We start from the raw sequence: 23293 nt of genomic DNA, 5'->3' as shown, positions 1-23293 counted from the left end.
CCATTTATTTATTTCTGTTTTAACCGTTCCCGTTCAATATATTTATTTCCGTTTTAAGTGTTCCCCATATAAAGTTAGTGGACTCTATTTTCTCTAACAACCAATACTTTATTACTTTATCAAGCTGTTCATTAAAGCTTCACTCATGTATTACATCTTTATGTATAATGAAAGAATATCATGGTGTATATGTAAAATTATGTAATATGAAAAGGAAAAGAGTAAATAAAAATGTTTTAAAAGTGTAAAAGAAAAATTAAATAAAACATAGTAAACTAATTTCAATATTTAAAAGTCATCAGCACAAACCAGTTGCCAGCTCAGTGCCTCCATCCCTAACTTGTAATAAAAAAGTTTAAATCAAAAATCTTCTCCAATATGGTTTGCTTAGCAAAAATGGAAATTTTCATCCCAGGGGTTTAAAATAAATTCCAATGGACTCATTTTGAGGCTTCAATTAAGCTGGAGATGTTTCCATACTTTCATGGTGGCTTCTTATTGAGGAGAGAGAGTGTTCCGTCCTCAAATCACTGGTAACACCTGGCGGGACTATAAGTAAGAAGCACAGTGGTATATAGGATAAACTGAAATCGTATTTAGAAAACAGCATATCAGAGCTAATCTCTCTAATTTACACCACTTGAATTTAAAATTGAAAAGGTGTTTTCTTTAGACTATATCCTATTTATACAGATTTCCTGCATATTTGCTAGTGTTATATCTACTTATATACAGAAAGTCACAACTTAAGTCCTAACTTCTCCAAAACACCTTGGCCTGGTTAAGCTGTAGTATAAATGCTTTTTCCCTGGTGTTAAGCCGACAACAATAAGGTTGGTTTAATGTTTATTTAGCCCTGATAAGAGTATGTCTAGATTAGCCGTAGGTTGTCTGTGGTTAGGTAAAATACTATGTAGCTTTAGGTAGAGAGTTTGTTTTAGGTATAAAGCCAAGGAAATCTGTGTTAGTATATAGTCCACACAACTCCTAGTAATTATGTTTAGTCTGCTCGGATTATATGGACAACAGTAGACAGTTGTCTCCCTTTAAAGCCAAGTCCAGGAGAAGGTCACAGTGTTAACACTGATATATGTAAAGTAACAACTGGAATTTCCTGAGTAATAGACTCCATAATGAGAGCATTAATAGGTACATAATTATCAAATTTAGCTAAATTGCAATGGAGATATACATGGTATGACTCTGTTCACTAAATCACAAGCTGTTTAGAATTATAATATGCACATATTAAATATAAGTGCAACTATAAAGTTAAAAATACCGATTTTGAAATCTGTAGACTGAAGAGTAAATCTTAACATCTCTCCTGTTGCCTTAACAATAAAACTGTCATTAGATGATTATACAATATAAAATGTTCAGATCAAAGAGATTTTTTGGCAAATATTTAATGATTATCTCCCTTTAAAGAGAATTCTTCAGTTTGGCTGGTATTTTGTCTGGGAAGTTATCATAATTAGTTATTAGGTTACCCAAGGTAAATGTGATGAAGAGAAAGCACTATCAGCTGATGTTTACCCAGTCTGTATCACCACACAGCTTGTATTCCGACTGTTCTTTTAGAAAATCTCTCAAGTTTAAAACAACATGACATCCCAAGCTCCAAACTGAAACACATTTACTTATTTCTGTGATTATGTGGTCTTATCACAAGTACACTTGGTGCTGACATATCATTAGTCAATGAAATCGGGAGATGTATTTATTTCGGTCAGGCCAATGGTAAGTTTACTAGTCTTGGCTAACTTGGTTACCTACCATGCGGATCTTACAAGCTAGCACAACTGGTTTTCATTATTTGTGTATGTCTAGTACCTCAGGATAGGTGTAATGAAGCCCACATATCATTACTTCCGCAAGCTCCAGTAAACCATCAGAAATGCCTACAAAATTAGGCCCTTACCAGAATGTTATGATCCTAATGACTGACTGTACTGTAGTAGTGTTTAAGTAGGAACATAGCCACTCCATATCAAAATGGCTTACACTGTGTTCAAAAGCAGATTAGGCTAATCACAGTTTAACAACAATTTTAAAATCCTGATAAAATCATTTCTAGTAAAACTAACTTCACCAGATTTTATGAAACTATAACACTTGTCAGTCTCTTCCTATGGGCCTATTTTTTAGGAATACACACATTCAGGTTATAAAGTAAAGGAGAAATGAGATTTTCACTAATCAAGTGATTAAGCTAATCACCTTTTGAACAACTCTGCCGAGACTGTAATATCAGGGACACTTTAAATCAGACTCGGTGTGCACTATGTCATAATCTATAGATATGTGACTAAGAAGCTAAAACTGAACAGTACTTAAATATTTCTGATACTCAACCATAAAATATAAATCAGTTTCTTAGAATTTGTCACCAAAATTCATAGAAAATTTTCTAAACAAATTCCATAGAAATTCATTTACTTGGGTAGTCGTTATGAAATTATAAAATTTAGTGTTTGAAAATTAAAAAAATTCAATTGATTTTGAAGTACTGGATATTACAGATCAGATTGAAAAAGGAACTTTAGACATTTTTTTCACAAACACTTGAAGTAATATATATATATATATGTGATATATAAACTTCCCTGTGATAAAGTATTACTTGGCCAGAAAATAATTTTAAATAAACATCATATATATTATCTGCTCTTTTCTAAAGTGGATCACATTTCAATTAGATGTGTGTTTCCTGTTATCATCCGTCACAGACAACATTTTGATTTATAAAGAATCAGAAATCTACAACTGTATATTAATGAGGGTGACAATACAATAAATGTACATATTTGTATAGAAACACTTGATAAGTCCTACTGTATTGAATCAGTGCTGTATTAGACTCGGTCCTCCGGACAAAATATAATGAGAATTGAGGCGTTGACTTGGACTTTGCAATTGAATTTAACGTAATCTTAAAATTTAATCAAAACCCTTGAGTAGGTCTGTTGAATAGGTTTGTGTAATAGTGTTAATCTGCTTCCTCTGACAGTCTTTGTGTGAGTATTGTCAGTCGAGGGTGACAATTGTCAATTGCAGGTGACAATAGGATCGACATAGTAGAACAACCCCGCACAAACATGACCTTGACCTCACATTGTTTGAAGATTGATCAGTGTTAGATCTAATTAATTTATAGATCATGGACTTTATTAATTGTCTTGTCGGAATCTTTGTGACAAACTGATAAATCTACATGAATTTCTCACATAAGCTGTATGCTTCGTATGTGTCTAACGTGACAGGAATCTTACGTAACATATAACATATTGATTAGTAGATTAAAATTATCAAAACTGCGTAAAATCTTTATAATAACTGCTTATTATATACACATGTTTCTCGTTGGTTTGTCTTATTATGGCCAATAAATATTTATTATCCTGATATAATATCGAGTACCTGTCAGATAAAAATGTTAAAACGATTTCAGGCTTTAATTCGGTCAGATGTTCAAGTTGTGTCCAAAACTTTCTGGTTCAGTTTTGATATCTAGTTGAAAGAATTAATAATTTTAAAGAATATTCATTCTTATGTGAGAGACGCGGAGCATTGTCTGATTTTTTGTATGATGCTGAGAAATCATACTCGTACAACATTCGGATATTCAATTCATAGATATAAGAACGAAGACACATACACGATGCCCTGATCAATATGGTGAGCAGAAACAGGATAGGTTGTTGTCACAGCAAAAAAAAAACGTCCCTAAAGCAAATAAATGTCCTGGCAACCTTTTCCTTTAATCAGTCATTATTGTCTGTTAGTTGTTATGGGTTCTATCAAATTAATGATGTTGAAATGAAATATTTTCCCTGACACATAAACTTCTGTGTTTGTAGTTTTATGTATCACAATTAATGACACCAACGTCAGGCTGATATACCATACTCCCAGATAAATGTTAGATTTAAGAAAAATTATCAGCTGGTTATGCAAGGAATTGTAGAAATGTTGAAACGGTGTGACATTTACGAGGTTTTTCAGTCCCTGTAGGTGATAGTATAACTACATAGACATTGGTTATGAGAATCTTGCTTTAATTTTCTTGCAAATCCTGAAGTCTGTATATAGAATTTATCCAAATATACTGAATTTGAAGACTTACGACTGGGGATGGGTTACAAGTTTAAAGAACATGGCAAAATGTTCTATTGATGGAAGTATGTAAGCTGGTAGTCACAAAATAGATAAAATTAACACACATGTAATGAGTAAATAAGGAGTTAGTATAGACAGACCTGTTTAAAAGTGTTCAGTACAAGGTTTCTCTCTGAGTATTGAAATATCATACTGAATACTAGAGAATGAATTGAAAGACAACAGGTACGCAAAAATTCTAGTGATACTGAAAGGCTTCTCCTAAAATGTTCTAGATGGGTACTAAAAGGCAAAACACAGAATATATTAGAGGCTAGGTCCTTGAGTCTAGTATAAATACTCTCAGTCGGAGAAAGAGTGTTATAGCACACAACATCATTAAACCTTTATTACTTCGATTCTTTATACTCCTTGGGAAATGCAGTTTTGATGTAGGAATTAACCCAAAGTTCATTAATGGACTAGTCTTTGTTTGATGTGGATGATTCCAAACCATGTCTGCAGGTAAATGAATGTTAAATTAGCTGAAAGGTGAAATTCCTGTCCTCTTACAGTAAGGTACTTATAAAATAGTTAGGTTGTCGAGAGCCTTGACTCATTATCACTCCTATCCATGATGACTTGTTTCCGTGGTGACCCCGCTGGTCAGACACAAAATGCATAAACACCAAGTGTTGATTTCCTCCCTCCCTCTTCGGTCACACACACCACACACATGATGAATGCACAATCATTCAAATTCTCCGACAGCTTCGGGGCTAAAAATAAACACTGTCTTCATTTATGCAGGGAAAATCAAACAAAAATTTTGATCTGAATGCACAGTGTTGTGTGCAGAAGGATTATGTGTTTGTTTAAGTTAATAACTCTGTATGAGAAAGTTTTTGATCGGATAAGTCCAAAGGTTATCAGCCTTGTAAAATATAACACACGCATCATGATCTGGATAAATAAAAAAGTTATGTGAAAAAGGTCACCCTGGCCTGCAACATGGAACTTAACTAGATGAAAGCAATCATAAATGTGGATTACAATGATGATCCGTACCGATAAAGACTTTGTGTCTGGTGTGTAGGAGGGCCATTTCAGCAAAATTAAATCAATTTTAGATGTGCATGGTGTCGGCCATTAATCAATAGACCCCATTAGTCTCACCTGCTTCGATGTCAGACATTTTTTTGTGATGAAAAAAAAATTTGTCCCTTGCGTCAGCATGAGAGGCACCTTTGTACATTGTTATGGTGAGTTTCGTCAATAATTAATGTGGACAGAAGGTCTAATTATAGAACCAAGTCAAGCATGGTCTAATTCAAACCTAAGATAGCCAATCACAGCCTTGCCGGCTCAGTAGGAGAGTTCTCAACATTCGCATCTGCAAATGGAGTTTTAATCTTGAATGCACGCGATCAGCATAATCCCATCGGGGAGGATCATGCATTGTATGACAAGGCTTATATCTGTGAGTGGGATTACAATAGCTATTTCTGAGGCATCTAGAATAATTAAATGTTCAATATGAACCATAAAGTTACCGTAACAGTTTTGGGAAGCGATTACTAGTAATTTCAATTTTATACTTTAAATGAAACAGATTTTTTTTCATGCAATAGCGTAAATTGGGTTATCATGATTTCAATAACATTACTTAATTAGGGATCTTGCTTTCAATGCTTAATTATGATTATGAAATCAGATCATTCTGTTGTGGAAGTGAATCGTCTGGTAGCAGTATTAGGGAGATTTGTTCAACAGCAGCCTAGTTCATTGTTGTTGTTTTTTCAAATTAGAAATGCAAATTTTCAGTGATAATTAGTGGACTCTAAATTGATCAATTCTAGTAGCAATTAATTAGTTCTATTTTGATTGGACAGCTTTTATATGAACTGTAGAGTTATAACAGGACTGTACTGTTGATATCCTATACACCTTCACACACCTGGAGGTTAGTCCTAATACCCAATGACCAGGAGTTTTCACGATAGACCAGTTTGGGAGTGTAAAACTCCCGCAGGAGATGGAGATGGATCGAGTCAGCATTTTCATACATGATGTCCCTCAGCAGAATTATTAAAGAGAAATGTCACTACACCACTGAATTTCTCGGATTGTAATCAAAATCTGTCCAAGGATTATTTAAATGTTAATAATTTGAACCTTAACCTAAGGTGTTCAATAGGTGAATTTTTTATATAAGGCCTGATAAAAAACGGTGAGAGACAGTAACAACTTACTGAGCTAGATGATTGGTGTAGGACACTTGGATGCCTGCAATTTGATTGGTGTAAAATTTGCTCTTAGTTGAACTGCCCTCTGGTGGGACAACAATTTATATCTTACATAATACCAGGGGCTAGTATCCATCTGATGGTGATGAATGATAGTCTATGTTTAAACGCCTGAAGTGTGGCATGATGGATCATACTTGAACCCTATCAGAACTTAATGCATGGCAGACCTAAACACACGACAAAATGTTACGTAGAAAACAGGATACAAATTTTAGATATGGCAAACTTGAAAATCCATGACAATCTGAAATAATTAATGGTAGACTGAAAACCCATGTCGAAGCATGGTAATTTGGGAGAAGGACAGATATTGTGTACAGATAACATTAGAATTTGATTGTGACTATAAATTTGTAGTAAAATCTTTATCAGTAGTAAACTTGAAGACTGTCAGCTAATTCCTGAGGCTCACTAAGTCATAGTATGACATATTTAGTGGAGTCGTAAAATTGAAATGAATTTACAAGTTAAAAAGTGAACTGAGTAATTCAGACAAAGAAATAGTCGTCTCTTTCTTAGTTTACCCAAATTTTAATGTTAATTTCAAGGCAACGAAAAAATTTGCGCTTTTAATAGATTTAAAACTAAATCTGAATCAATGATATTTATTTGTAATACGGTAACCACATACATTTACGGATAAGTTTTGTAAGATTTATCTCCCTTGAATTAACCTTAATTACCTGATTTCCTATAATGATTTCATTGTTATACCTACATGTTTGTATATACACATAACAACAGTTGATAAGATAAGGATGGAATTAGGGTCTACAACACAGCATTTACAGTTTTTGTGAGGTGATAAGTTGGAGATAAACAATGCATTAATATTCAGTGGCATCACCAGGCAGTCCTGATACTGGACGATCGGTATCACTGTGTGTGTTTGATTAGAATAATTATCTAACTAATAACAATAATAGCATGGGCAGGTTTCTACCTATCTGTAAAACAACTTCTGCAAGTCTAAACAACTTTCTATTTCTACAATATGGAGTTTCAGAGTACAAAGTGACTTATACCGGTGTTTTCTTGCAATACCTGCCAACATATAGCCTCTAACTCAAAGTCAGGCAGTAGGCATATTACCAGACAACTAATAACCTTTGTTGGTAATTCCATTTAACAAAAATAAGTATGGATGGGGTTATTACCAGATGTAAACAGTATTAGGCCCTCTTCCATACAGATTTTCAGAATCCTGAAAACATTTTTTATTAGAACCTTGTATACTATACAATATTGACTCCACATTAGAACCTGTGAAAAAAATATTCAGAGAATCCTGGCTACTTACTACAGACCCTGTGTACTACAGACCCTGTGTACCACAGACCCTGTGTACTACAGACTCTGAGATCTCTGGCTACTTACCACAGACCCTGTGTACTACAGACCCTGAGATCTCTGGCTACTTACCACAGACCCTGTGTACTACAGACCCTGTGTACTACAGACTCTGAGATCTCTGGCTACTTACCACAGACCGTGTGTACTACAGACTCTGAGATCTCTGACTACTTACCACAGACCCTGTGTACTACAGACTCTGAGATCTCTGGCTACTTACCACAGACCCTGTGTACTACAGACTCTGAGATCTCTGACTACTTACCACAGACCCTGTGTACTACAGACCCTGTGTACTACAGACTCTGAGATCTCTGACTACTTACCACAGACCGTGTGTACTACAGACTCTGAGATCTCTGACTACTTACCACAGACCCTGTGTACTACAGACTCTGAGATCCCTGGCTACTTACCACAGACCCTGTGTACTACAGACTCTGAGATCTCTGGCTACTTACCACAGACCCTGTGTACTACAGACTCTGAGATCTCTGACTACTTACCACAGACCCTGTGTACTACAGACCCTGTGTACTACAGACTCTGAGATCTCTGACTACTTACCACAGACCCTGTGTACTACAGACTCTGAGATCCCTGGCTACTTACCACAGACCCTGTGTACTACAGACTCTGAGATCTCTGGCTACTTACCACACACCCTGTGTGATATGAGTCGTAATAACTTGACAATCCATGTGTTACAAAACTTGTATAATGAGACTAGTCTTGAAAAACAATGTAACTCTACATATGGCAGTTAGATTGTCAGATTCAGCAGTCTCACAAACAATAGGATTACATTGTAGAGATACTATCAGACCAGGAGAAGACCTGCCATGTTAGGCCTATACCCAGCCTTTGAGGAGTAGTACTGATACAGATCAGACCAGCTAACTAGCTAGACAGCTAATACTAGATCAGAGAAAGTGAAGATAGTCATCAATCTGCTCCCTAAAACAGATTACATCTTGACAAAAATCTGGCCTGACATAGCATCCAATTACGGCACCTGACACAAATTATATATCATCTTCTGAGGCAGCTGCTGTAAAGTTGGTCAGCTTTCATAAGGATAAATAAAAAGGGGGAAAAATAACTTTTTTTTACTTTCAAGAAAGACTAATTTTAATTGATATGTTCAATTTATCCACATCACCTGCTGAGGATTAAAATAAGATTTTTTAAAAATAATTAATTTACCATGTTTTTAGAGAGAAAAAAACCAACACCTTTAAAGCTAGTATGGTATACTAACCTGACTTTTTAGCAACCTCAGTCTCACTATGGATGCGGAAGCTGAAGGGTATGATGGAGTAAAAAGCAACAAATGCAGTCCTTACAACATTGCAAACTTTTCCCCTGGAATCTACCAGGGCCGGACTAGACAGGATTGTTGTAGAGCGCCCTCTATAATGATGGAGCTCTCTTGGTAATGGAGGCCCTGAAGCTCTTCCTAATATTCAGCACTCATTAAGACTGTGCAAACCTCCAGAAATACACTAGCAGTTAGCATGAATGTTTTTGTGAAATATTTCAATATTACATTTCTAATATGTTTAATTCTGAAAAGCATCTTCTGGCTGAGTTCTCTCAACCACGTCTAGAGGGGATCTCATTATAACAGGAGATTGTTAAGTTTGAACTTAGAACAGATGCATTTTGTTTTTTATTTCTGATACAAACAACTGCAAGAGTGCATTGTCTATGGACCCTATTGCTCATCTGGATGGCAATCATTTTGGTAATAGACTCCGAAGTTTGACGAGCACGGCCATATAACCCTTTCCACTCTGCCCTTCCGACCATATTTGGGTGTGCCCACATTCTGACTACTTGGGGACTTGTCAGAAAAACAGGGGCTGATGCATTTTGTGGTCAGGTTGGGTGGGGCGGCCATGATTCATCAACTTGTATTAGAACATTTAGCGGTAATAGGAGAGGTGTGTTATTATAGGGGAGTCTGTTAATTTCTCTTTCACTTTATTTACATGTGTTTTAACCTGTAGTGTTCTGTTTTACACAATGATATCCTGAAGTCTTTTTGTGGATAATTTATACTGGGAAATGTTTTATCAGCAGACAGCAGCGTACATTTTAACCTTTTCTGTCCCACATAATGAAGGAGAAATGATCCGGACACCTGACCTTTTCACCTAATAAAAAACACTTCATTTGAAAGAAACTGGTAATAACTGTACAGAAAATGTATCTATTTATGGCTATTTTCCTGCTTTTCCCCAAAACTACCCATGGGTATTTAATTGGCAAATATGGTGCTGCATAAATTTTCCACAGTTACTGGCAAATAGAAATTTAGATACTTTCTGGCGACACTTTCGGAGACAATCATTTTGGTATAAAATCTACACTTAATTGTCAGATTGAAATGTACAACTATAAAGTAGCCATACACAAATCTTGAGGAAGTCCGTTCTAAATATAGTAACAAGAAATCCTGTTTTCACATGTCGTGTTGTCATGGTTACAACTGCCCGAATCCGAATCCTGAATTGCCCACAATGGTCATAGTACTTATGGGTTCCTGTAACACGATAAACATCACTTGGGGACCTGTGGTAGCAGGGACCAAGGTACAAAAGGCCTTTAATCTGAGTATAATACTTTTTATCATTAGTCGGATGATTAAACCTTTAACTGAATGTCAAAAGACCATTGTAGTGTAATCTTTAAACTGTTGTGAAGATATAAGATACCGAACAAACAAGTTATTAACCCGATATTGACCTTTACTTACACTAAAACAGTATACAAATTTGTCACCTCTTCTCCTTATATATAATATGGTAAGTTTTGAATTTTCAACTTTAACATTTCTTGTGCATATTTTTGTTTTGATGTCTATTCAATAAATGCTCATGGTTCCTTGGAACGAGATAAATCAAGTTTGATCTAAGATGTACTGTGCGTTGAGGGAATAAGAAGTATCTATATTTTACTAATGCACACATATAGCTGGTATTAGTTTGTCCTTCACTTGTCACTGACAAACCTCAACACTTACTCTGATGCTGTTGGCGAGTTTCCATGGCAGTGCACTTGTTGTCATAAAGTTTCAAGCATCTTTGTGATCTTGATGTCTGCCCATGTCGCCCAGAGTGTTTTGCACCATTAGTCTGGAGACATCTACAAGTCCTGTCAGAATGTGTAGTGGAGTTGTGTTAATATTTCTGATTTAGGATACAAGCTTCTCAGTGATATAGATGCCCTAGGGGAACATTTGTTTTCCCTCCTTCTTTTGTTGTTATGGAGATAAAACACACATACCTTGCTGTCCTAGATCTGTATCTCTGTGAAGCTTTATTCTCATGTTACATAAGGTTCACATAAGATCAGAATGCAAGAATCCAGTACAGCATTCTAACATAACCAGAAGAGGGGAAATGTGTTCTTATTTAATAGTTATATCCCCAGTCAGTTTTTATATAAAAAATAATGTGTTGAGAAAAAAAAAGAAAAAAAGTATTATGACAATATCAGCCAGGTTTTGGTTGATCTTATGATAAATCTAGGGAACCTTGTAGGAATGTAAAACGTTTTATTTTGGAAACTAGACCGTGCAGTCTGTTATGTTGCTGGCATCAGATCTAAGTGGGATGTTAGTTTGAGTTAGGTGTTGTTTTATATAGAAATTTCCAGTGATCAACATTGTGATATCCTTATAAAACATCTGGGAACAAGAAGAGTACACTCTCTGTAGTAAAAAAAAGTATAATTGTAGCAGATAGCTGTTTAGCCTGCATTTTGTCTCTTCATTGATGTATTTGCTACAGGTCTTGTAAGATGTACGTGCCTGTTTGTGGTTGCTTGCGATATTTCCAGTTTCGTTTAACATTAAACTTACTGTTTACAGAAAACATGTGCTTTCCCTCAAGTCTCCGAGTGGAATATCTCTCTGCACTGTCCCATGCTTTGTTGTGTGATTTTGAATTTTGCGGCGAAAGTTCAGTCAGATTTTTGGGGAAAGTTATTGCATAAATATAGAGGAAGAAGAACATAAACAACCTGGCTTTCACGCATTGTAACCAGATTGTCCATCAGAATAAATGTTTTATCAGCTTTGATCAAACCCCACATGCAGAGAAGGCAGTAGACTGTTTCATTTTTCATTCTTTTATTGAAATAGAAAAAACAGCATCAAAAAGCCAGTTTCTCACAACAATGCTGTATAATTTCACACAAGATTCCGTTCCTATTGTTCCCATGACGACCAACAGAGCAGACACAGTGCAGGACCAACGCTGCAATATTTCGTAGAGATAAAAAAAAAAATTGAAATAATAAAAATGAATTATTGAAACAGATGCATTCAAGTTCAGGGTTAATATAGGGGAGGAGTGGGGGGGGGGGGGGGGAGAAATGGCACCAGAAAGTGTGTGACTGTTGGTAAACGTAGTGTTATTTAGTAAAGAACACCAAACTTTGGTAACATTAGTGCCAAACTCTGGTTCGTACATGTTAACACGGAACCCCACGACCAGTATAGCATGTAAAGACCAATTGTATAAAATTGGCAATGCATTTTTAAAGGCAGGAAAATAAAGTAAATTTTGCCAAGTTACTATCTTGGACTCTGTTTCTATGTGGTCTATATAGGGATCGACATGTAAGTAACTTAACCTGCTATCAGGCGGCCATTGTTTAAACCCTGTTTATATCCTGTGCTTGACCATTATATAATCCCAACTCTAGAGATTGCCTATCTACACATATCATAAAACTTGTCAACATGTGACCCAGCCATGGTGTGTAGGTGAATGTTATCAAGTGTTTGAGTAAGGCCGATACCTAACACAGGTACTCCGGTCTGATCAACTCCAGGTACTTACTCCTATCTGGCCTTTCCACTAGTCGACTCCATATTGGCCATAAGTCTCCTGAATTTTATTTCTGAAAATTTCATTTTGAGAAATCCTAAGGAATTTTGTGGTGGAAGAAAGTTTTGATTATATATTGCTGAAGAGTGTCAATTCTCAGAGGTTGAAAACGACTGTTGACCAAAATCTGAGTGTGACTGCCCATTTGTAGTTGACCAGTAGACCAGTGTCAGAAGAGTCAGGACTTTCAGTCAAAATGTCTGACCCTTCACTTGAATCCTCAGTAAGTAAACCTGTTGTGTGTTTTATATTGATTAAGGAAGCATGGCTGTTCCTGATGATTTATAGCATTGATTTCACTGTTATCCTCCACATGGCCATATGGCCCAGTGTGTGGTGAACCAAGTATTACATAGGTTACAGGTCAATATTTTGTTATTAACAATCAGTAATTTGGATACATCCTTTGTTGTTTGGTATCAACAGAATTTTATTTGTTATTGATTTTAAATCTTTTTTAATATATTGTTACATAGTGTATATCGATAAAAATGTGTCAATTTTGTAAATTTTCGGCTATTTCCATCCTCAGGCAGATAACCATACAACAAGACAGCTATTAATTAGTCACATCTGTCTTGAATCCCACTTGATTCAGACACAATGATTTTTTTCCCTTTGGAGGATGTTGATACATCTTATCTTATTATAGTTACACAAGGTTTACTTAAAGACTGCAGCAGCAGAATCTTTGACTTAAAGTCGACTCTTTTGGAATTAATAGATGAAAGCTTCTATTAAAGAATTTAAAATAGTACCCATTTGATGGTTACGTATGGGACTTCTGTTTATAATACGCTAGTGATGCCAAGTCAGTGTTATTCGGGAGAACTTATTCACACATCTGTTTTCTTCTCGTTCCCCAGACATTGTTTTTTTGCTGCATGTTAGCCTGAAGTCATAATATAATCTGCCTGCTCAGTATCTTAAACTCAAGTAAATTAACCCCACAGTGTAGATGCATGATATTTAATACAAATGTACAGAACTGCCAGCTATGCTGGTATTTTAAATTAGAATTCTTCCGAAATGATTTGCCGCATGCATGAAATTTATTGTACCTATATTTCTGCCTGTGGAATATGGCTTTTTACGTAAGAGTTTCTTGGGAAAGATTTACCGCATTTTGATTGTATATGAGGTGGAAAATGGTGGGCCTTGAACATACGAACAGCTGTAGTTCGGAGGATTATGCCGCTCAGTTGCACTTTTACTTGAACATATTTGCGGGTATATCTGAGCCGGTAGTGTTGTAGTCACATATGTGCGTAATATAAGGGCGCTTTTGATCGTCAGCCTGGCATTGTACTGGCTGATGTTATAATCCCGTTTCCTTTACACTCCAGTAACATTTGGGTTTTTCACAAAGTGTAATCAGAATAGTTTTATAAGCATTTATTTCTCATGTGGAGATTCATCTCAATCCAGGCGTACAGTTTAGAATTTGGGATCAAAATCCAGTTCAAAAAGTTTATCAGAGGGTGGAGTAGGTTGATAGTAGAATACATTTCATCTTCAGAAATTTACATTTTATAGAATTAGTACAATTTGTATGTCATGAGAGAGAACTCCTATAATTCAGGGTTATATTGATCTACAAACATTTGCATTTTTACATGTAAAATTTATACTTAAAGTAACAAATTGATGTTACATAAAGGGTTAATGTCTGGTTATTTCTAGTTTCATGCTGCATGCACTAAGGTTAAAATAGTCTGGCTAGGCAACAAAGTAATTTGCATATTAATGAGATTTGAACTACAATCCTGTATGTACTCGCACATACATCTAGAATCATGCGCTTCCTGAAACGCAAATTATTGGCTCGGCCCAGTAGGCTCAGATATGCAAATGCTTTTCCATGATAAATTAACCGATAAAGAATATCATAACATTTTGTATAGATTTTTTAGCACAGAACATTTTCTGGTACAATTTAGTCTCTGGTTCGAAGTACTAAATGGATGGTATTTTCGTGACTGCCTTAAAAAAACTGGCTGAGATTTCCCATGAGTATATCTGTAGTGCCATGCCTCTAGTAAATCAAGGTCTAAGACATGTTTTCTGTTAAGTGGATATCTTGTTTCTCTTTACTAGACATACAAGCTTTTATAAGACCTGACTAGTAAGAAGGTTGATGGGCTACAGTGATTTATGACATGATGGTTGTAATATCTTATTGCTGAAGTACATGATGGAACTAATAACTTTCCACTAGAAGACATGATAATCAAACCTAGCTTGCCCTTACATTCAGATGTAGAAAAAATACAATGAGCCAGGCAGAAAAAAACTTAATATTTCCCTGACCTTCCAAAATATGCTTTGAAGCATCATTCTCCTGAACCTTCTAGCTTTACCCTTACAACTCACAGAATGATAATAACACTAGTACTACCAGGACTAGGGGATGAACCGTCATTTGACAATATACAGAGTTATGGCCCTTTGTCTGCAGTACTTTGTCCATGGTGATTAATACATTACAGTGTATAGAACAATATTTATCTTATATTTTATGGAGCAACAACTTAATTAGCGACATGTTACAATTCTGGTCTTAATTGGACATATTTAACTACGGATGAAAGATACAGATAAAAATATTACAAAAAAATCCCAAAAGATGGTTACAATAAACCTTTTACATCTAGGAAACCTTAATTTTTTTTGTAATTGGTATGTTTTCAGTTTAACCATGTACTGTGTTGTCCAGTTCCATCAGACATTTTTGTCAGCAGCATTGTGGTTTAAGTTCTAAGTAATGACAACAAGAACCTTCTGGTCATTTTGTCAGCATCTCCCAATATGATTTTTAATGTGATCTGTCTGGGACCATCCACTAGACACACGACTACACATAATCATTGATCAGTTGGCCGGGAGTGAGACTCACTTTTCCGATATTGCTGAATCAGCGAAAATTCCTCTCAGACAGATCCATATTTTTGCCATGTATGATATTGCTGGTGAGTTTTTGAGCTACATGCTTTCACAGATCTGTGTTTGTATATCACAGTTTCGTCTAGAATATGCCCTTAGCTGGCTGGCTCTTCTCAAGCTGGATTAGCAACCTATTATTGCCCGATAATAAAGTTTTATGGTCCGTAAATGGGTTCTATTCTGTCCTATTATAAAGTAATTATACTGTCCAGCGGTCAATGGCTACTTCATCACCATCTGGACATGTGTGTTCAGACTGGTCAAGTCCAGACTGGAGTGGTCATTAGGACCATCTCCATCACCAGAAGAAAAGAAAAAAATTATAGCTGTTGTTACTTGAAAGACAGGGCACCTAAAGGGATTTAAAAAAAAAAAAAATTCTGTTATATTAAAATTATTTATTTTTAAGGAATTTTTCAGTTACAAATTTTCATTTTAACATAATCTTATAAAACTGCAGAATGTTTTTTTAATATTATGTATAAATTTGTTATTGAAAGTTTCAGCATATGTGTTGAGTGAGCCTCTCCTTAACGAGTTGTTTTGGAGAATTATCCTGTAAATCACCAGTGTCTGTTTGATACCACCAATCGTAATTTGTATATCACCTTACCTGTGACAGGTGGGATATATCTTCGGGAGACTTTTAGAGACATGACATTTATACAATATTTATAATCAGTAATATGGGTTTTATCTTCAGCCTTCATTCCGTTTATGGCTATTGATACTAAATGGTGATCATAAAAATAGGAATCTTTTTCAGCACACACTGTTGTTTTTTTTATCCCCACCTCCCTTGTGGATGAAAACCTATAGGAAGGGATAAGCAGTAATTTAATTGTATATAGAGATAAGGGGATTCAATTGTTTGCCTTTACAATATGTCCACACTATGTTACATATGACAGCCAGTCCTCAGACAAACCATCACTGATAGGTCACTCCATGTCCTACTTCACCAATCATGTGATTGGACATAACTTGTAGACCAGAGGGACCTACATGTACTGGGCTTCCATTCCGACAGGCCTATGATTGTCCGGAAACACTATGGATGTAGGAACACCATTTCAATACATTTGGCAAGCTCCCCTGTGATGAAGCCTGTCATCATATTTGGTTTAGAGGTCAATTCATTGACCCTGATTGCTCATTTTGGCTTATTCTCTGTAGACTCTGGAATAGGAACCATCTGAGTGTGATGGATGGTGTCTAGGCCAGATCAGGATGGAAGTGTCTGGAGGCTCCAGGAGGGTAGTTTAGGGATGTAGGCTCTCTGAGTATGTGAATGGTCACCATTGTATTCTGCTGAAGACTATGGTTTCTGGAAATTGAGATTCATGAAGCTAAAGCACCTGCAGCATTGGCTTAAAAGGATAGCATAAAAAGGCTCATGAAGGACAGAAAAGAAAGGCTCAAGATGGATTGCAAAGGCAGATTAAATAACACCATTAATCTCATGAAGGATAACATAGAAAAGCTCGAGAAAAGTAGCACGAAAGGCTCAAGAAGAGTAGCACAGAAAGGTTTCATGGATAACACAGAAAGGTTCAATAGAACCAAAAGTCTTATGAGAGGGTAGCAACTGACCAATCTAATATAATGGTAGAAATAAGGATTTGGCTATATCTGGATTTCTGTGGATCATTACTGGAAGATATCTGTCATCAGGATCAGTTAGAGGTCATTCAGAGGTCAAACATGACACTACAACTTTATTTCTGTGTTTGTCTGTCAGAGACGTCCAGTATGGTCCCTCTTTCTAGCTGGACCTGTCAGCACAGTACCCATGTATCCCAGTCCATTTCCTGTGTAAACCTAGAGGAATGTTAGGGCCATTTTCTCCCTCATCACTTACACAGGATATACATTATAATTCACTTAATAGTGTCTTTCATAAATAGTCATGTCCAGGGTCAGTAGTCAAAAATCTCATCAATATTTTATCACATGATACTGTATTGCCTGTTTATCACCACTGTAGAGATCTGTAAACCTGCCTTTCTCTCCATCCCTCACACCAGGACCTGGGTTACAACATGTAGGTTTCACATGGATTTCTACACTGTAACCTGATCTGCTCAGCTTGATTGACATATTACCCATGATGACCTAGAACTCGAGTATTTTATAAATATCACCAGACCCCAAGAGGATTCTAAACTGTGTGGCTATACCTAGTTTTATGTCAGAAATGTTAGGATCAATTCAAGGGGGGAGTTGGGGTTATTTTAATGTCTGGTGTTCAACCATTTCCAGTCAGGACCGACGGATGTGATTAAGATGAGGACATCATTTCTGTACCTTTCAGTATGTGTTGTGTATAGTTCTATAAGATTTATGTTTAATTTACATATGATATGGTGTATATTCCTTGTGTTTTTGGTGCTGTTATGAAAACAAGCTTAGGTAGCCTCATTCAAAACATCTTGCTGATCAAGATATGAGCTTATCAAATCTGTATTAAGTTGTGTTGGAATTAATGTCCACTTTTCTCTTTGACTTGAAAATGAAAATTTGTTATCTAAAGAATTACAAAAATAGGACCGTTTTTAATTATCAGAAGCATCTAATCCCTCAGCAGTTTGAAATTACAACAAGTTTTTGATAAAAAACAATACGGTATGTTGGTCGTTTTGATATCTAATCTTAGTTCCAGCTGAGCAGTGGTGCTTGCCTGTGATTTGTGTGGCGTACTGGTGGTGTGTGTTGATATTATCTCCATATACGGTGGTGTAAGACACTGATAGACGCCATATTTTTTCGCTGCCTGCTTTGTCACTCACTGCATTCAGCCGTTACACCAAGTCTATCATAGCTGGGACAATGTAGCCATTTGTCGACTCAGCAAATCCAGTTATGTCTGCTTCTCCGAGAACAACATTCAATAACGAGCAGTCTTTCTGCATGCACATGTACTATAATATGTCTCGGATGTGTTGAATAGATTGACACACAATGGAACATGGAACAACGCCTTTGTGTAAAATTTTGTCGCAATCATAGGCCACAATGGCTTTTAAGAGTTGACTATTTTTATGAAAAATTGTCGCGATTGCAGATATGTGACGCGATTATTTATGTGAACAGAAATACAAACCACCCGTACACACTGGTAGATATATCTTAGGTGGGTATTGGCCATAGTCAGTGAAGAATTGTCTGCCCTACCTGTCTGTTATCTTCATGAATCCTATCACTTTAAATGTACACATTTGGGCCATGTAAACATTGTGTGACCTCTGACCTTGACAAAGTTGAGTCAATATCAACTATTTGTATATTGGAGATAATAAGTATACACATTCATATAGAACAAAAAAAATTGCAGCTACCCTTACAAAAGTTGCTTCAATATTGTATTTCCTTCAACAAATAAAAAAATATATAACAGAATTTGACTGAATACCATCTTTATCCTGCAATAAGCCCATGCATGGAGTAGCTAGCTCGAGTAAGATGACACTCCTGCACATCAATTATCATACAAATTACTGGCAAGTCACTATACATAAAAGCCCACTCCCTCCTTTGAGAGTATATGTTCAGCCCCTGGGCTTATTGCCGGATGAATGTGGCAGCTAATACTCAATATACCTGTATAGATATTAGAATCCCTGCTTGGAAGTCCAAATCCAGTTTTTCTGATGCCTGGAGTTGAACTCCTTCACTGGGATTCAGCCAATTTGGGCTGGTACAAGTATTAATACCTATCAGTGTATGCCAAGTCCATTTCAGATAGACATGTTAGAATGTATAGAGAATTCTCCATGACTGTAGAAAAAGGAACAGACAAATGTAAAGAAAGTGAAAAATGGAAAACTTCACATAGAAATTCCCAGGTTTTAGGATAAGAATCTTTTCTGGCAGATATAACAGGCAGCATCGTTAATCAGCCAGGATTCTTTACTTTGACTTTGTGTGTTTTGAAAACTGGATATGTCTGTTGAGTGGAACACATGGGTGCTGCAGTTGGCATGTAGTGTTTACTTTGTTAGTCACATTGTAAGAGGAAGTAGCTGAAGGAATGGTGTTGTAATAGATGTGTATTTAATCAGAAGGACTGCCAGTGGGAAAGGTATTACTCAAACGGCTAACTATGGTTACTTCGTTAGTGGGAGAAAGTCTGGTTAGTCTGACACAGTGTGAGAAAGTCTGGTTAGTCTGACACTGTGTGAGAAAGTCTGGTTAGTCTGACACTGTGTGAGAAAGTCTGGTTAGTCTGACACAGTGTGAGAAAGTCTGGTTAGTCTGACACTGTGTGAGAAAGTCTGGTTAGTCTGACACAGTGTGAGAAAGTCTGGTTAGTCTGACACTGTGTGAGAAAGTCTGGTTAGTCTGACACTGTGTGAGAAAGTCTGGTTAGTCTGACACTGTGTGAGAAAGTCTGGTTAGTCTGACACAGTGTGAGAAAGTCTGGTTAGTCTGACACAGTGTGAGAAAGTCTGGTTAGTCTGACACTGTGTGAGAAAGTCTGGTTAGTCTGACACAGTGGGAGAAAGTCTGGTTAGTCTGACACAGTGTGAGAAAGTCTGGTTAGTCTGACACAGTGTGAGAAAGTCTGGTTAGTCTGACACTGTGTGAGAAAGTCTGGTTAGTCTGACACTGTCGTGCTCTGATTGAGTATCGGGCAACTGGCTCCTTATCTACCACATAAAACAACAAAAACCATATTGGCTTGATACATAATGAAGGAAATGAAATATGAACACACTTATATATATTTTTTATATTTGCCTAAAAAATGAAATTTGAAGTCCAAGGAGCTCACATATGTTGCTTATCAGTGTGGATTGCGTGATTGGTAGGTTGGGAGGTAGGTATATAGATATACAGAGGTAGATAGGAGAGGAACCAGATGTAGTACAAAACCTTACGTGTACTATGGCAAGTATGCTTATTTACGATTTCCTTCCTGGTGCATAAGGTGCGATGACTGATCGCAAGCTTGACTAGGTGGAAGGTTTACTATGATGGTAAATAGAAAGATGTGGAAAAACAATCATAGCAATTGTAAGTTTGGGACAATGACACTGAGCATTACAACAGTGATATGTGACATTACTATAGTGACACCCACATCACAGCAATGACACCCACACTACAGCAATGACATCGAACATTACAGCAATGACATCTAACATTACAATAGTGACACCCACATTACAGCAATGACACCCACATTACAGCAATGACACCTAACATTACAATAGTGACACCCACATTACAGCAATGACACCCACATTACAGCAATGACATCCACATTACAGCAATGACATCGAACATTACAGCAATGACACCCACATTACAACAATGACATCCACATTACACTAATGACATCAAACATTACAGCAATGACATCGAACATTACAGCAATGACATCGAACATTACAGCAATGACGTCGAACATTACAGCAATGACATCGAACATTACAGAAATGACATCTAACATTACAGCAATGAATCGAACATTACAGCAATGACATCTAACATTACAGAAATGACATCTAACATTACAGCACTGAATCGAACAATACAGCAATGACATCTAACAATACAGCAATGATTTCTAACATCACATCAATGACAGCTAACATTACAGCAATGACATCGAACATTACAGTACCTAGCAATATGTACAGTGATGTTAACAAAAATTACAGTAATCGTACAGTAATGCCATCAACCATTATTCAATGGTACTTAACATGAGTGTCACGGTACATTTGTATTTTATATAAAGTGTGTAAACTGCCATGAATATGGTACATTTTTATAATAATGTGTGAATTGCCACTCTTCAGTAAGTTGACAGCTGTGGGGTACAGATGACAACTACCATATTCAACAACACACATGACACATAATTACCACCACATTTTCTGTTGGGTTCTAAATGGCGGGAATTTCTTCCTGCCAGGCAACATGTAGATTCTTCTCTGAAAGGTAATTACCATTTGTATGGGGTCCAAAATAATCAGCTGTTTTTATAGCTTCTTGGTGAATATACCCTGCATTTTCAGCAAATGTTTGGAGGTGGGAGGTGAGCATATTGTCCACTATCATGTGACTGGAATTTTTTTCTGATCTCGGTTGACTGTGTGAGTGTATGTATATGATTGGAATTGGGTTAGGGAAAGTGATGCTAAGTCTTGGTGCTATGGCGACTTGTACTTACATATAATTCTGAGGAAATTCTCGAGAGCTAAGTACCTACTTTCAAGTGTTGTGTTAATTCTGGTCTCAAGTGCTCAAGTGGCAGGTAATAGCTATAGGTACTTTTGCCTCTGTACTCAAATGTCAAGGTCACATGTCTCGTTATGATGTCATACACCATTGTCACCAAGGTCAATGTCATCAAGGAAAATCCTATTTGAATATTTTAACACTTTAAGCTTATTTTATTCGACCAGTATATTTTTCTTAATGTTGCCAATGGAAACCAAACTGTTTAGCAACCAAGGGATGCCATGTGGTTAGTTCCAACCATTCCTGAATGTTTGGTATCTTGGGGAAATACTAAGATACATAGGACCTACAAATATTAACACCAATGACAGATGCCTTACAACTTTCTCAAACTTGACATAAAAAGCATCAAATTGTATGTTCCCTTCAAATAACATTGATATCATTTATTGTTTAAAAACTGAAAGTCCTTTATTTGTTTCATTGTTTAATGCCGTAGTGAATTTAAACCAGACTTTTACCAACCACATCCGACCATGTCCCTTGGAATGGCGGCCTGCTCCACTGTCCTTGCCTACACTGACTTTACCAACACACGGTCTCGGTTCCACAGTGTGTCGGTAAAGTCAGGTTTCACTTGATGTCAAAATAACTAAAAGAGATTAAAGCTGTGGTATTAACAGGTAGAACAATGATGGATAACATTAAACATCTTCTTGTTCTGTTATCAGGTAAAGTGAGTTAATTAGCTTTGTAATTAACAATAACAGGTGAGATGAATGAAGGCTGGGATTACTTTAAATCATAAACTTTGTGTCAGAGAAGTTAAAATATGGAAGCATAATTCGTGCAGAATATGCATGAAGTATATATATGTATGTATGTCATGCCCCAGCTCTGATCGACAGCACAACTGAAACTTGAAATAGGTTTTACCTTCCTGCGTTGCAGAATCCATACTTTTTGTCTCTCCATGTTATTGTCAAACTGTAAAACCGTGATAATAAATTTTTGATGATTTCATGTCATTTTCCGACATTTAATGGGAGAGTGAGTGAAACGAGGCACATAATCATTTCTGTTAGAATGTAGGATAACTATGTGTCATAGGCTAGGTCATTAAAGGGAAACTTTGAAATATTGAGTATTTGCAGTGAATGACGTATTTTCTGTAAGTTTGTTACACGCGGAGTGCTACAGTGTTTTTTGTAATCCATCCATTGTGTCATGTGACATGTACTTGGGGACTAGACTCCGGCCTAAGTAAAAGCTGTGACGGACAGGTATTTGTGATTAAATTATCATTTAATTGTTTTGTACTCTGTTCTTCCAAATAAAAAATGAATGGATGTTAGACTAGGTGATGAGCGTTTACCCTGCGTTGTCTGAAAACGCCCATAGTACTCTTGACATATAGCCATTTATTTTATCCGTGACGACTTTATCAACAGTGTTAATATGACACATACTCTGCTGTTGTCCCATTTAACTTCA

General features: G+C 36.4%; 1 protein-coding gene across 17 annotated transcripts in view; it reads left to right on the top strand.

Moving 5' to 3' along the window:
- LOC117341986 (muscleblind-like protein 3) overlaps positions 1-23293 on the top strand; it is a 178784-nt gene that overhangs the window by 75908 nt on the left and 79583 nt on the right. The window contains exon 1 of one of the 17 annotated variants that reach the window (XM_033903914.1): positions 12212-12887. The exons of the other annotated variants lie outside the window; for them this stretch is intronic. Coding sequence (XP_033759805.1) covers positions 12861-12887 — 27 coding nt within the window. The 5' untranslated portion in view covers positions 12212-12860. Of the gene's footprint in view, positions 1-12211; positions 12888-23293 lie in introns of those variants that run through there. 17 annotated transcript variants of the gene reach the window in all.

This window comes from Pecten maximus, chromosome 14, assembly GCF_902652985.1.
Source record: "Pecten maximus chromosome 14, xPecMax1.1, whole genome shotgun sequence".
NCBI lineage: Eukaryota > Metazoa > Mollusca > Bivalvia > Pectinida > Pectinidae > Pecten > Pecten maximus.
Note: the sequence above shows the minus strand (reverse complement) of the source record. Positions and strands in the feature narration are given on the sequence as shown.